This window comes from Ambystoma mexicanum, chromosome 3q (assembly GCF_040938575.1).
Source record: "Ambystoma mexicanum isolate Mex_15411 chromosome 3q, UKY_AmexF1_1, whole genome shotgun sequence".
Taxonomy (NCBI): Eukaryota; Metazoa; Chordata; class Amphibia; order Caudata; family Ambystomatidae; genus Ambystoma; species Ambystoma mexicanum.
In genome coordinates, this window is record NC_090926.1 from 37,874,157 (window position 1) to 37,886,361 (window position 12,205).

Here is a 12,205-nt window from a genome sequence, read left to right on the forward strand (position 1 = left end):
ACACCTGTTCTCACTTCACTGTGCATTTTCCTGCATGTCCTTACATACTTATCAGGCAATAGTTGAAAAAATACACAATTTACATTTTGTGTCTTTAACGCGTGAAATCTGGCCTTTTTACACTTTTACATGTAGAAAGTTCCTATTTAAATATGTATAGTTCTCAGCATTGACAAGCTAGTCTCTGGATTCACGTATAAGTGCAGCGTTCACAATGAACAATAAACGCTGTCCAACATGCAAGCATGCCGGACAGCGTTTAGTTGTAATTGTAAAATCTGCCTGCCATGTAAGAATACCAGACAACATTTACAATAGATCCCTATGGGGTTTGCCTGCTTTATGTTGGTGCATAAAGCTGGAAGGCCCCATAAGGATCTCCAGCATTTGCGCCAGCGGGAAAATCCTCGCAGCCACAAATTCTGGAGCATTTGTATGACAGAGTGGAAGAGAGGCAGCAGAAACGCAAGTTGTGTTCCACCCCTCCTCTTCATACAAATGAATGAAAATGAGACGTGGTGACAATGGAAGGCGTAAAAGCCTTACACAAGACTTTTACATTTTCCACTGATGTTATAGCCCAATTGAAAATGAGCTTCGTGATCGTTTCCACCTCCTCTCTTCCTCTGCATCATACACATGCTTCAGGATTTGCACAGGCATGAATTTTCATACCGGTGTAAATGCTGGAGCTCCCTATGGGGTTCGCCAGATTTATGCACCAGCATAAAGCAGGTGGACCCCACAGGGATCCATTGTAAATGCCACCTGCCATGAATGCAAGGCAGGAGACGTTTCACAATTACAATTTTTCATGATAAGTACTGTTCACAAATGAACATTAAATGCTCTGGGACATGTTGGAGAGAGTGTAATTGTAATTGTAATTGTGAGTACTGCTTGTCATGCGAGCATGGCAAGTGGTGCTCACAATCAAAAGGAAACCATGCCAGGAAGCATTTACTGACTTTGCACTGCAGAGTGCAAATATGAAGGGCAAAAGGCAGTGTGCACGTCGCCTTTTGCTCTTTACATTTGCTCCTGCAGTGCAAAATACCAAGATTTGGTGGCGGGGACCTGCTTACGTTGCAGAGCAAACATAACGGGTCACCATCATCAAATTACGGAGAAACCTAAATTAACCCCCCTAGTGGCTAAACAATAGGCATCCCCTCACATGTTTTTGGCCACATTTTTTAGATATTTTTGGTGACAAAATAGTCGGGAGATCCACCACTGAAATAGATGTTTTGAGGTATCTAAAGCAGCGATATGTCAAACTATCTTCACAAGTTCCGTATGCTCTTGATAGTGGCATATCCGCACCTTCACTGTAATTTATTTGAAGGATTTAGGAGATCTGTCATAACAGATTTTATCTTCCACTAGATAATTTCAACCCCATTTCCATTTTAAGTTCTTTCCAATTTCTTCAGCTCTTTGAAGCTGGGAGGTCTTTGATGTTATTTGCCAATAAGACTGGAATTCAATTGAAGTTTTTAGCGAATTATCATCCTGAAACGGATGAATTGGGTGGAAGGGTTTAACAGAGTGATGATCGAGACTATAGAACAAGCTATACGAAAGGGCAGGAAGATACGTAAGGCCATTGAGGAAAAGTTATGGTGTATAAGGATATCGCCCAATAGGGTGACAGGAGTTTTACATTTGAATTAATAAGAGGTAGAGAATTTAACTGTAGGTGGAAACCAGCATGGGTGAATTCTTTGATGAAAAGGAATAAAGTTTCTGTGGAAAAAAATTAAGAGGAGAATCATTGAGAGACAAGAAAACTATAAAAGGACGGACCCCATGACCTAAACATTCACAAGAATGATGAGTAAAGGATTGTCTAAATGTTCTAAACCACTGGTGGTGAGTGAAGTCTCTTTAAGAATGCAGTGAGGGTAATAAATGGCTCAATCTAGTACCTTTATGGAGTAGTGATATGTAGTAATCAGAAGTGTGCAACAGATGATGTGTTGGTGGATGTGTAACAGGAAGGAATCTTGAATTTCATCTCAGAGTTGCAGAGGTGAGTAAGGATGAAAATGTGATACTCAGAGACAATGAGAATAAGAGAGTTTGCAGCCCACCTCTGTGGGCTAAGGATTACAGTATGTAATGGCATTACATCTTCTAGCTTGCATGTAGGTAACTGGTCTGGTTTTTAGTCCTTAGAATTTAATTATTCATTAGTCCGCCAAACTGTTATGTTGCATTCTAGTTGTTCTGTTGTCAAAGAAAAGTATGGTGTTTGTATGTAAAATTGTTGGGAGGGAGATGTGTTGTATGTATGTAAAGCTGTCGTGAGGTGAAGTGCCATGTTCTAGAAAGAGAACATGAAACACAAGGTGTGTGGGTGGAGACGGTTGAAGAGAAACAAGTAAAGAGACAGGATGGTAGATACTGTCTATGGAGATTTATGAAGAATAAATCAAACTGACTGCAACTTACCACATTTGTTTTCATTTCCGACCACAACAAAATGTTCCTCTCATAGAAAGTAGCGTTGCTCATACAGCTTCTTTCTAAGCAGATTCTATGGCTAGGTTACCATGACAACTTGTTGATTCGTGTTCCAAGTCATCACAATGCTTCTTCTGGTATGCCCCTGAGCATCTGTTCTCCATGAATTGATAATAAACTGGAATGGTGACATACCCCTTGCCTCATAAAGGAACCATTGCCTTAAGACTTAGAATCATAGATCCCACTGCCCCCCCTTGCTGGAATTCCAATGCCTCCCCTGAGGCTCACAGTCTGTATGTCATTACCTATTATGATTGCCACACCTGATGATGCTTGCATATCCATGCAAAGGTAGAAATTTAATGTTTCACTGATAATGCAATATGGTTGATTAATTGACTTAGAAAGCTGTTTTTCTGGTGGGGGGAAAGCATTGCTAATGTGCTGGGTAATTGAAAACCTTACCTGTAGATCCCTTTAGGCTTTAGAGGAGATTGATCACCAGCGAGTGATCCCCACCCTTTTCACATCCATGGGCATTCAAAGCAAGGTCATTGACTACTGTGCATATTTCCTAGTGGGAGCTACCAATTTGTTCTAATGCAACAGTCTGAGCATTCTGTTTATTTTACCCATGAAAACATTGGGTATGGCGCTACCTAGTGAACTAATAGGCATTGACCGGTGAGTGACATTAACCAGCCATAACACTACCTGGAAGCTATTTAATGCTGTAGTTCCACAAAATCCAACAATGTTAACCACACTAAAACAGACCATATCCTGTTCCCCAGCACCTTATCCGACATTAAACTGATCCAGGATTAGCTGTTCTATCTCTCGTTCAGTGACATTTCCTCTCAGTTTAACACTTATAATTCTCGTGTAGTCATATTAGAAACTACTCTAAATTCAAAACCAATCGGTGAAATAGTAAAATAAGGTATAGTAGAACGTACACATCTAAAGCAGATTTATGTTCATCGCCCTATTCCGATCATTTTGGGACTTAATTTTCCCCATCAAAGCCATATTTCACTCACTTCCTCAATCATTCCAGGAACCAAGAAATGAAATCATATTACTTCTACTCTGTAAAATTGTGAGTAGATTCTCTTTGATGTTCACTTTTAACTCAAACTTTGCGGATCATCTTCAAAACAAATAAATAAATAAAAAAGTAGAAAGGTCCAGGCTCAGAATGACTTACACACATCCAAAGTAAAATTATGCTCAAGCCGGACATGCCCAGCTGCAAGAAAGTCAAAGCAAATATTCTCAGTCTTTATTATCCAATGCAACTAAACTCTGGAATGCCAAACCAACACCCTGCCCATTAATCTGTCACCCCTCTAGACCTTCACTCCTTTAGGTTCCTTTTTCTTCCAAACTAGATGATTCATGCACCACTTCTGCAGAGTCTACAAACATCCCCACTGACTGACTCACCTTCTCCATTGGCTTTCCTGTTTATATTCGCATTTCCTATCACTCATTAGCATTTACTTCTTTCTTGTGCTATTGTTACTTTCAACATGCTGCCTCGCCGTCCCGGCTAGGCCAGCCTTAAATAAAGGTTTAAATGATTCAAATAAGAATTGACAATGACACTTTTCTTACCTATGATTCTGAATCAGCCACTGGCCTTGGGTGCAAGGTTTGTCATTAATATGCCGTTCCAGAAAGTAGGCATCAAACCAAAGGACAACGCCATAGTCTGTGGACGGGACCTGTTGTAGAGGACAGCAAGGGGAACATTTAGATACATCTAAATGTATAAATCTACCTGACATGAGAGTGATAGAGGTTTGGGAGTAGAAAGACATCCAAGAGGGGAGCAGAGATACAAACTAACAAGCACATTAATCCACAAATCATACAGACAGAGCTCTGAAAGAGATTAAGGGCCTAATTCACAGAAGTGTTTTATAATGGTACAATCCCATAGGAAAATGCTCTGTGAATCAGGCTCTAAATCATAAAGTTGACAAACGACACTTCAACAGTAAACCATGGTGATAGATGTGGAGAAGGAGATCCAGAGGGTTCTAAATCACACACTAATGAATGTTAATCTTAATGGGTCTTATACCGTACACTGTTGCCACTTGTGTGGTCTCTTGGAGCTCTGGCAGATCTGCAATGGAAGGAGGGTTGGGGGTTGGGTTAGTGGGATTGAGAGGGAGAAGAGCAAGAGAGCCTTTATGTGCTGTTGGCAGCTTCAGATCAGAGAAACCGGTCACTCAGCCTTGGTGCGTTTTCAGTTGGAAGCCATCATGAGGTGTTGGAGTATGATTGTGTATGGTTTGGTTTCATGCTGTGTTGGGTGTTGTGAAGTATGTGCGGTTTGTGGTGCGGCAGAGGTATGGTTGTGTTTAGTTCAGAGTTTGAGGGTGAGTATTCAGAATGGGAGTCTTTAGTATGGTTAGTTAGTAGCAACACATTTCCTAACCCAACAATCCATCTAAGTGTAACACATTTCCTGCCCCAACAATACACCTATGTGCGACACATTCCCTACCCCATCAATCCATCTAAGTGTCACACGTTTCCTAACCTCAACAATCCAAGTGCGATACATTTCTAACACCCAACAAACCATCTAAGTGTGACACATTTCCTGCCCCCAAGAATCCATCTCAGGGAGCAGAACCAAACACAATACAGATGTTACACAATGCCTATCTCTGGTTGCAGCAGGGAGCATTAGGCTAGTCTACACAAACAGGCTAAGTGCAAAATATATCTAATGTACTCAATGAGGCTACATGTAAGATAAGGCTACGCTATACAAGTATGCTAAGTGCAGGTAGGTATATGATATTAGGTAATATGAGTGGTGGGGTTTTACTGGCATACAGTAATGGCTGTGCTCCCCACCAACACCACACTTACCTTTTCTGTCAACTGTAGGTTGTCAGCATATGGCGTCCATGGGCTAACAGGGTAAAGACAGGGATTGGAGCTGTTCGGTGGGGCAGGGGCTGCCCTTTGCCTCTGGCCCTCAGCCGATGCCTGCCCCGGCATGGCTGCCCAGGGTGGATCCATGAAGAGCAGTCACATAGTCCATGTGCGCGGAGCACCGACTAATCAGGGACCGGGTAGGGTGGGTAGGAAAAGCGGAGAAAGGCAGACACAGGTGGCTAGGAAAGCACACAAAAAGTAGAAAATGGAGCTAGAAAAAGGTTTTAATGGCTCTGAAGGTGGGTGAGGGAGCTTATCAGGCATGAGCTGTTGATGCTGCAGTGCTGTGAGCTAAAGACGGCACAGGAGTGCAGTGCCGACAGAGAAACACTCCAGGCAAATGTTGGGTCATGGGCTTGGAGCACGGACCAATGGGGGAGCGGGGAGGGCGACAGGGATTGAGGGGAAAGGTGGACCCAGGTGGCTAGGAAGCACAAAAAGTATAAAATGTAGGTTTTAAAGGCCCAGGTGGCTAGGAAAGCACACAAAAGGAGAACATTGAGGTTTTCAAGGCCCTGAAGGTGGACCAGGGAGCTTACCAGGCACGAGGCCTTGCTGCTGCAGAGCCATGAGCTAAAGATGGTACAGGAGTGCAGTGCCAACAGAGAAACTCTCTGGGAAAAGCCATTGTTGGGTCATGTGCTTGGAGTACCAACCAATCATGGAGCAGGGAGAGGAGGCAGCAAAGGAGCTCAAAGGCGGACACATGTGGCTAGGAAAGCATGACAAGAATTAGAAAATGGAGCAAGAAAAGGGCTTTATAGACCCTGAAGGAGGACCAGGGAGCTTACCAGGCACACAGTGTTGCTGCTGCAGGGCTGTGAGCTAAAGGAGGCACAGGACCACAGTTCCAACAGAGAAACGCTCCAGGCAAAGCCATTGTTGGGTCATGGGCTTGGAGAACCGACCAATGAGGGAGCAGTGAGGGCGGGCAGGGAAGAAGGGACAGGTGGACACAGGGGGCTAGGAAAGCATGGAAAAAGTAGAAAATGGACCAAAAAAAGGGTTTTAAAGGCCCTGAAGGAGGACCAGAGACCTTAACAGGTACACGGTGTTGCTGCTGCAGGGCCGTGAGCTAATAAAACAGTATTTACACCAATAACCTAAAGGGATAGAGGTGCGGAGAGAGGCAGACGCATAGGGTCTCATTTTCTAAGTGCCCAGAAATTATACAGAGGGGGCTGCAAATCTGTGCACTTCGATGCACATAGATCCCTCTTTGAAATTGGGATTGTTTGCACTGTGGCGCTGCCCCTTTAAGGGTGCACACATGCGACGGAGTGACGTATCACTCCGTTGTGTGCCCCTCCAAATTAATGGGGCATTCCCGATGGCATCAAAGCCACCGGGGTGCCCGCACCAGCAACACTGTGTTCGTGTGTCTGTGTCGGAGGCGGGTGGCAACCAGGAACAGAGGCGACGAGTCGGGACGACATTCTGGGAACGGCAGTAACTTTCAACAGTGTTTCCTTCGATGGGTCCGACATAAAGCACACCGTTTGAAACATGCCGTGGAAAGGAACATAATCCATACAGTCGGCGGCCATCTTAGATTTCGGGCCCTAGGAGGTCGCAGTTTCGTTTGAAGCGATGGTGAGCCATCCAGGCCTAATTTCTAGAAACTCATGTGGCAGACAGTCGCATTGTGCATACAATGTACTTTTTTGAAGGGGTTTTCAATGATTTTCACTGCTTTTCGTCGAGTATTGGGTGAGGAGCCAGGGAGGACCTGCCAGTGTGTGTATGCCCAAGGCCCACCCTGCTCAATTTTTGGGACCTCTGGACTGCCTGGCATTTGCCCTGTTTGCTTGGGGGCATTGTGACTGTGGGGGACCTTTGATCCATGGAGGCTATTGGAAACAACTGGTGCCAGTGAATCATCGTGGGCCTGCCTGGGTCTATCTGTGAAGGAGGTGTGATGTTGAGTTGCGGCCCCTTTTCAATCGTATCAGGTGTGCCTGTGCACTCGCCATCATGAATGCTGACCAACAACAACCACCAGCGGTGGCTCCTGCACCAGTTGGCCAACAGTTTTCCTGCGCATAAGGCAAACAATCGTAAATGCCTCCCGACGTGTATGCACATGTTGAGAGCCATTTACATTGATTAATATGGAATCCACCAGCTCAGAGCAGATGCAAAATGCTCGTGTATTCCATAGCCATCCGGAGCATTTCCATCAGCATTACAATCAGATATTTGCAGAGATGCTTCTGTATTTCGCAGGTAAAGTGGATGGTGGTGGTGAGATCATATAGTTTTACCGCACTCCCACACCTGCTGTGAAATTCTACAGCATGGCTTGGAGTGGTTAATTAGGCATTAAACCATATGTGTAGACCTTGTATGCATTTTTACCCCTACTTTACCACGCTCTACTCTTGGTGATTCAAAATGAGGCCAATAGAGGGGCCTTTGCATCCATCAATGAAATAAAGGTATGGACACAGGAGCAGGGGATAAGCTGAGAAACACCCCAACATACATAGCATATGCAAACATACATCATTACAATAATATTTGTGTGGGGGGGGGGCACAAAGAGGGGGATCTGAGAGACATGACAACAAATTGGTGTTGGTTGCTCGAGCTCTAATGGCTACACTGACCTTCTGTCTATGGCTACAGTATCATCTACGAGCAGTCAGGGCTGGATTAAGATTCTATGGGTGATGGGGGTGATGCACAATCATTCAGGGAGCCCTCATGATTGAGAGCATCTCTGTAGCAATCACGTTAGCCCGATGAGGTAGCTCATAAGGATTGACATCGATTACCATCAGGCTACACCCACTCTCTGCAGCAGACACCTTACCATGCAGAACTATGTGACTAGGATTGGAATCTGTAACTGATGAGCTTTCTCACTAATCTTCTCTGGGTGATTTTCATATAGTGGACAGTCAACCATGTTTTGCTAGGACTTGAGGGCTACTGTTTACCATTATACTATGCTGTGCTTTATAGAAGCACTGGAGTAGTCAGATGACATATTATTTGAGTCCATTGCTAATAGGTGCTAATACCCTCTTTAAAGGCACTTCTTTTACGACCCTGTTAAAGACGAATGGCTAGCATGTGAACATATGGGAATGAAATTTGTGGGAAGTTTGCACTTCACACACATTGTAAAAAAAAAAAAAGCTGGGGATTGGTTGTGCACACAGTGGTGCCGATGATAGAGTACGAACACAGTTGACTGTCGAGGCCACCCTGGCAGAACTCATATGTTTGTAATAAATGGTGTCACCTTCACACCATCTCTTTGGAACACAGTCCCATTCACTAGCCCATGCTACATGAAGCACAGACCTGATAACTCATGTCCAGGAGGGCCACTTAGGCTAGCAGCTGCACATGGGCGAATGATCGTCCATTAGCAAACGGGTGGGGGAGCTAGCCAATCAGGTGGCTAGGAACGCAGGCTTTAACCACCAGTGTAAGCTTGCATTTCAAGCCCCCTAATGGCGGGGTAGCATTAGAGAGCCCGACCGTGATGGTGGCTCCTATTTGAGCTCCGTAGTGAGCTCCCGAATATCCAGTTGTAAATGCATCTGAGGGCAAGATAAATGCAGCGTGGTGACAGCAGAGCTTCCTGATCAACCTCCAACACCAGCGAGCAAGAGGGGCCTTACCTGGAGCTGGTGGTCGCGTGTGTGCGCAGCGGGCTCGGGTGGGCCTGGAAGGGGTGGGCGGACTGCCAACACCAACCGCATGTAGCTGTGAGAGCAGGCGGTCCGCGAAATTAGCCAGTGAGTGAAGCACCCAAGTGGCGGAAGGGTCGAGGAAACCCACACGACTGGTCCCAGGGTTTGCCTTCCCCCACCCCCTGCTCCTGGGAGCCGTGCAGGCGGGGGTATGTGTCCCGAGTCGGGTGGAAGGAAGACTCCGGCAACCTCCCCCTCCCATAGTGACAACCGCCGGGCCCAATCTGCAGGGGAATCCACTGTGGCACAGAGCAGAGGCCGTTTGGAGTCCGCCACGTGTCCCAGCTCACACCCCAGTGTGCAAACAACCGACAAGGGGAGGGCAGTGATGGCGGCTGCATAGAGGGAGGCGGACACTTGGCCCAGTCTTCTGTCCCTACACTTAGCAGTTATAAACTAGACAACACAGCGAGGTCAGGCAAGAGAGCAAGCAGCATTCTATGACACCAGTGGCTGCTACGGGGAATTACGAACCACCACAGTGACCAAGAGATCATCCCCAGAACAGAAAGGTGCATATAGAAGAGTACTCCGGCATTGCGCCGCTCGCATATGAAGAAACTGAGAGTCTGGGTCTGATAAGAGTGGATAAGGGGCTGGAGACAGTCTGGGGCCCAACCCCAAATAACACGAATATGCTGCCATTGGACTCCCTTACACTAGGAAGGAAGGACTGGAAAGGAAGATCTCCCTAGCAACGCATGAGCTCCAGATGCCCCAGATCAGCGGCAGAGACAGGTGAAACTAACGCGGTGAGGGGGATCTTGGAGGGCCAGGCCCCACAGAGATTGGTGCAGTACTGGTGAGACAGAGGCTGGTCGTGGCCCCGCTACGTGCCTTTCAGCGGAGGTCAAACACCAGAGGCTCAACAAGGGGAGCAGCGCTTGGTGGAGGCACCGGATATGAAACCCCAAGGGGGTACTACAGGTATCATTTTAAGACCCACAGGCGCTAACCCATTGATTAATAAGGCAGCAGCCGTTAAAGGATTTAAAAGGACTTTGGGCTGCGAGGGAACCAACCCAAGCACAGCAGAGTGCCCTGTGTGGTGAAGCATATAGGATACGGCTGCAATGTCAATAACCTGGGGGACCGAATTAGCAGATAGGAATGCATGCCCAGTAAATGAAGCGCTTCTGTGTTGAACTAGCAGTAAATGAACCGCTTCAGTGTTGAACTACACAGTTACATGGAATTCCCAGAGAGACCCAGGCAAGGTGGGGGGAGGAAGGAAAGGACCCCGAAGCTGTTGCAATAAACAACCCCAGACAGCGATCGACAGTGCGGCACTCTGACCCAGACTAGTGTCAGGTATGGGACCGCTGGGTGAGGAAGCAGGTCCTGTGCTTGAACTGCTCAGCGGGAAACCCATCCTTTGGTGACCGGCGCAGTCGGCAACTACGCCCACGACTGCTCATGCCCCCCTACCATCGACACCAGTAGTTGGGTGAAATTCAGGAACTACAATTGAAGGAGCAAATTGACCTAGCAAAGGCTATAACCACCCTGGGGCTGCCAGCACCGGTCGAGAACCTGTTGATTACTGACCATGGGGAAAGCAGACAAACAGCAGCGAAAGCTACATTTTGAAAGCGGAACCTCTGCCAAAACAATTACACCCCAATCTTAAGCGGACCCGACCGAAAGAATGGGAGACTCTGAAGAAAGTGTTGCCCAAGCACCAGAGGGAGACATCTGAGAGATCCTGCTAGACCTCAGGGGGGGGTGTATCAGAGGCCTTGACTCCAAATTAGACTCCCTGTCCTCTAAAGTTGACCTCCTGCAGCATACTGACTCGATAAGCATGGCGACCGGCTGGATACAGTAGAACAGAGGGTGTCCGGCCTGGAGGATGTGTTCCTACACACTACATATTGGAAGAAGCGCATCCCATATTGATATCTTATTCTATACAATAAACACTAGAGGACACACACTGTCATATGTCAGACACAAATCACTGGTGGGAGTACATCCATCCCTATGTAACATTCCATGCCTCTACTAAATAGCTCATTACACTCTGAGAATTGAGACAATATTCCAGAGGCTCACCAGTGAAGGGACACCGTATTCCAGGCACTGACCGCTGACTGAGCTCCTCACATTTTTTATTTTGTAATCTAGACACTAATATTGCAATGTTCACCTTCCTTTACAAGAGGAGACTTATTGCAAGTTGATATCATGTTTCATCCCCTGGCTGATAGAAGGCACCAATACCAGAGAACCAGCCAACAACACAAATACCAGAGAAGCAGTAAACAATAATGGTACTAAATTAGCAGTAAATCCTGTTAATACCTGAGAACAAATAAATACTACCACTGTTCAATTGCCAGTAAATAATGCAAACAACAGAGAAACAGTAAATACTACTTATATGAAATCATGAATGCATAATGCTAATACCAAAGTGCCTGTAGGTAATGCTAATACCTACATATAAAATAATGCTAGCACCAGAGTACCCGTGATTCATAAATGGAAGCACTCACCGTTATATGCCAGCTGCAGTTGGTGGCTGGGGAGTAGTAGCTTGGGTAGTGGGGAGTGCGGATACTGCCCTGAATATCCAGCCCCGGTTTCAGCTCCAGGTTTTCTTCGCAGGCTGATATAAAAAATATGAGCATGGATATTACCATCTGGATGGCTCCTTACTGAGGATAATTTGAGCAACCAATGTCTTGATCTGTATGGATTGCAGATATCTAGGGATATTAGACAAATTGCAATCTCTTAGAGTACCCTTCTGTTTGGACAGTGCAGAAGGCAATTCTCTTCTGAAATATCCTTCTCGGGAACTACCTCTAATGTGGGTCTCAGATGGAAGTGCAGGTGTCTGGTGCGAAGAGAGGTGGGGGGGGGCAGTGATGGTTCTGAAATCAGATATCAGACCCTAATTTGTAACATATTCAAACCTCTGGTAATTCTTATAAAAGCTCACAATATAAATGGCACAGACCACTAGTGTGTTTGCTGCAGTGCTCTAGTGGGCGGGTCTTCCTTCAGACTCTAACACAGCAGAAAGTGAGCTGAAGGTCAAGCATATCTAATGCAAA

General features: G+C 46.0%; 1 protein-coding gene across 1 annotated transcript in view; it reads right to left on the reverse strand.

Annotated features, from left to right (window-relative positions):
* TMPRSS6 (transmembrane serine protease 6) overlaps positions 1–12,205 on the reverse strand; it is a 392,699-nt gene that overhangs the window by 143,512 nt on the left and 236,982 nt on the right. The window contains exons 9-10 of the mRNA XM_069653013.1: positions 11,642–11,754; positions 4,093–4,202 (exon numbers count right to left, since the gene is read on the reverse strand). Coding sequence (XP_069509114.1) covers positions 4,093–4,202; positions 11,642–11,754 — 223 coding nt within the window. The remainder of the gene's footprint in view (positions 1–4,092; positions 4,203–11,641; positions 11,755–12,205) is intronic.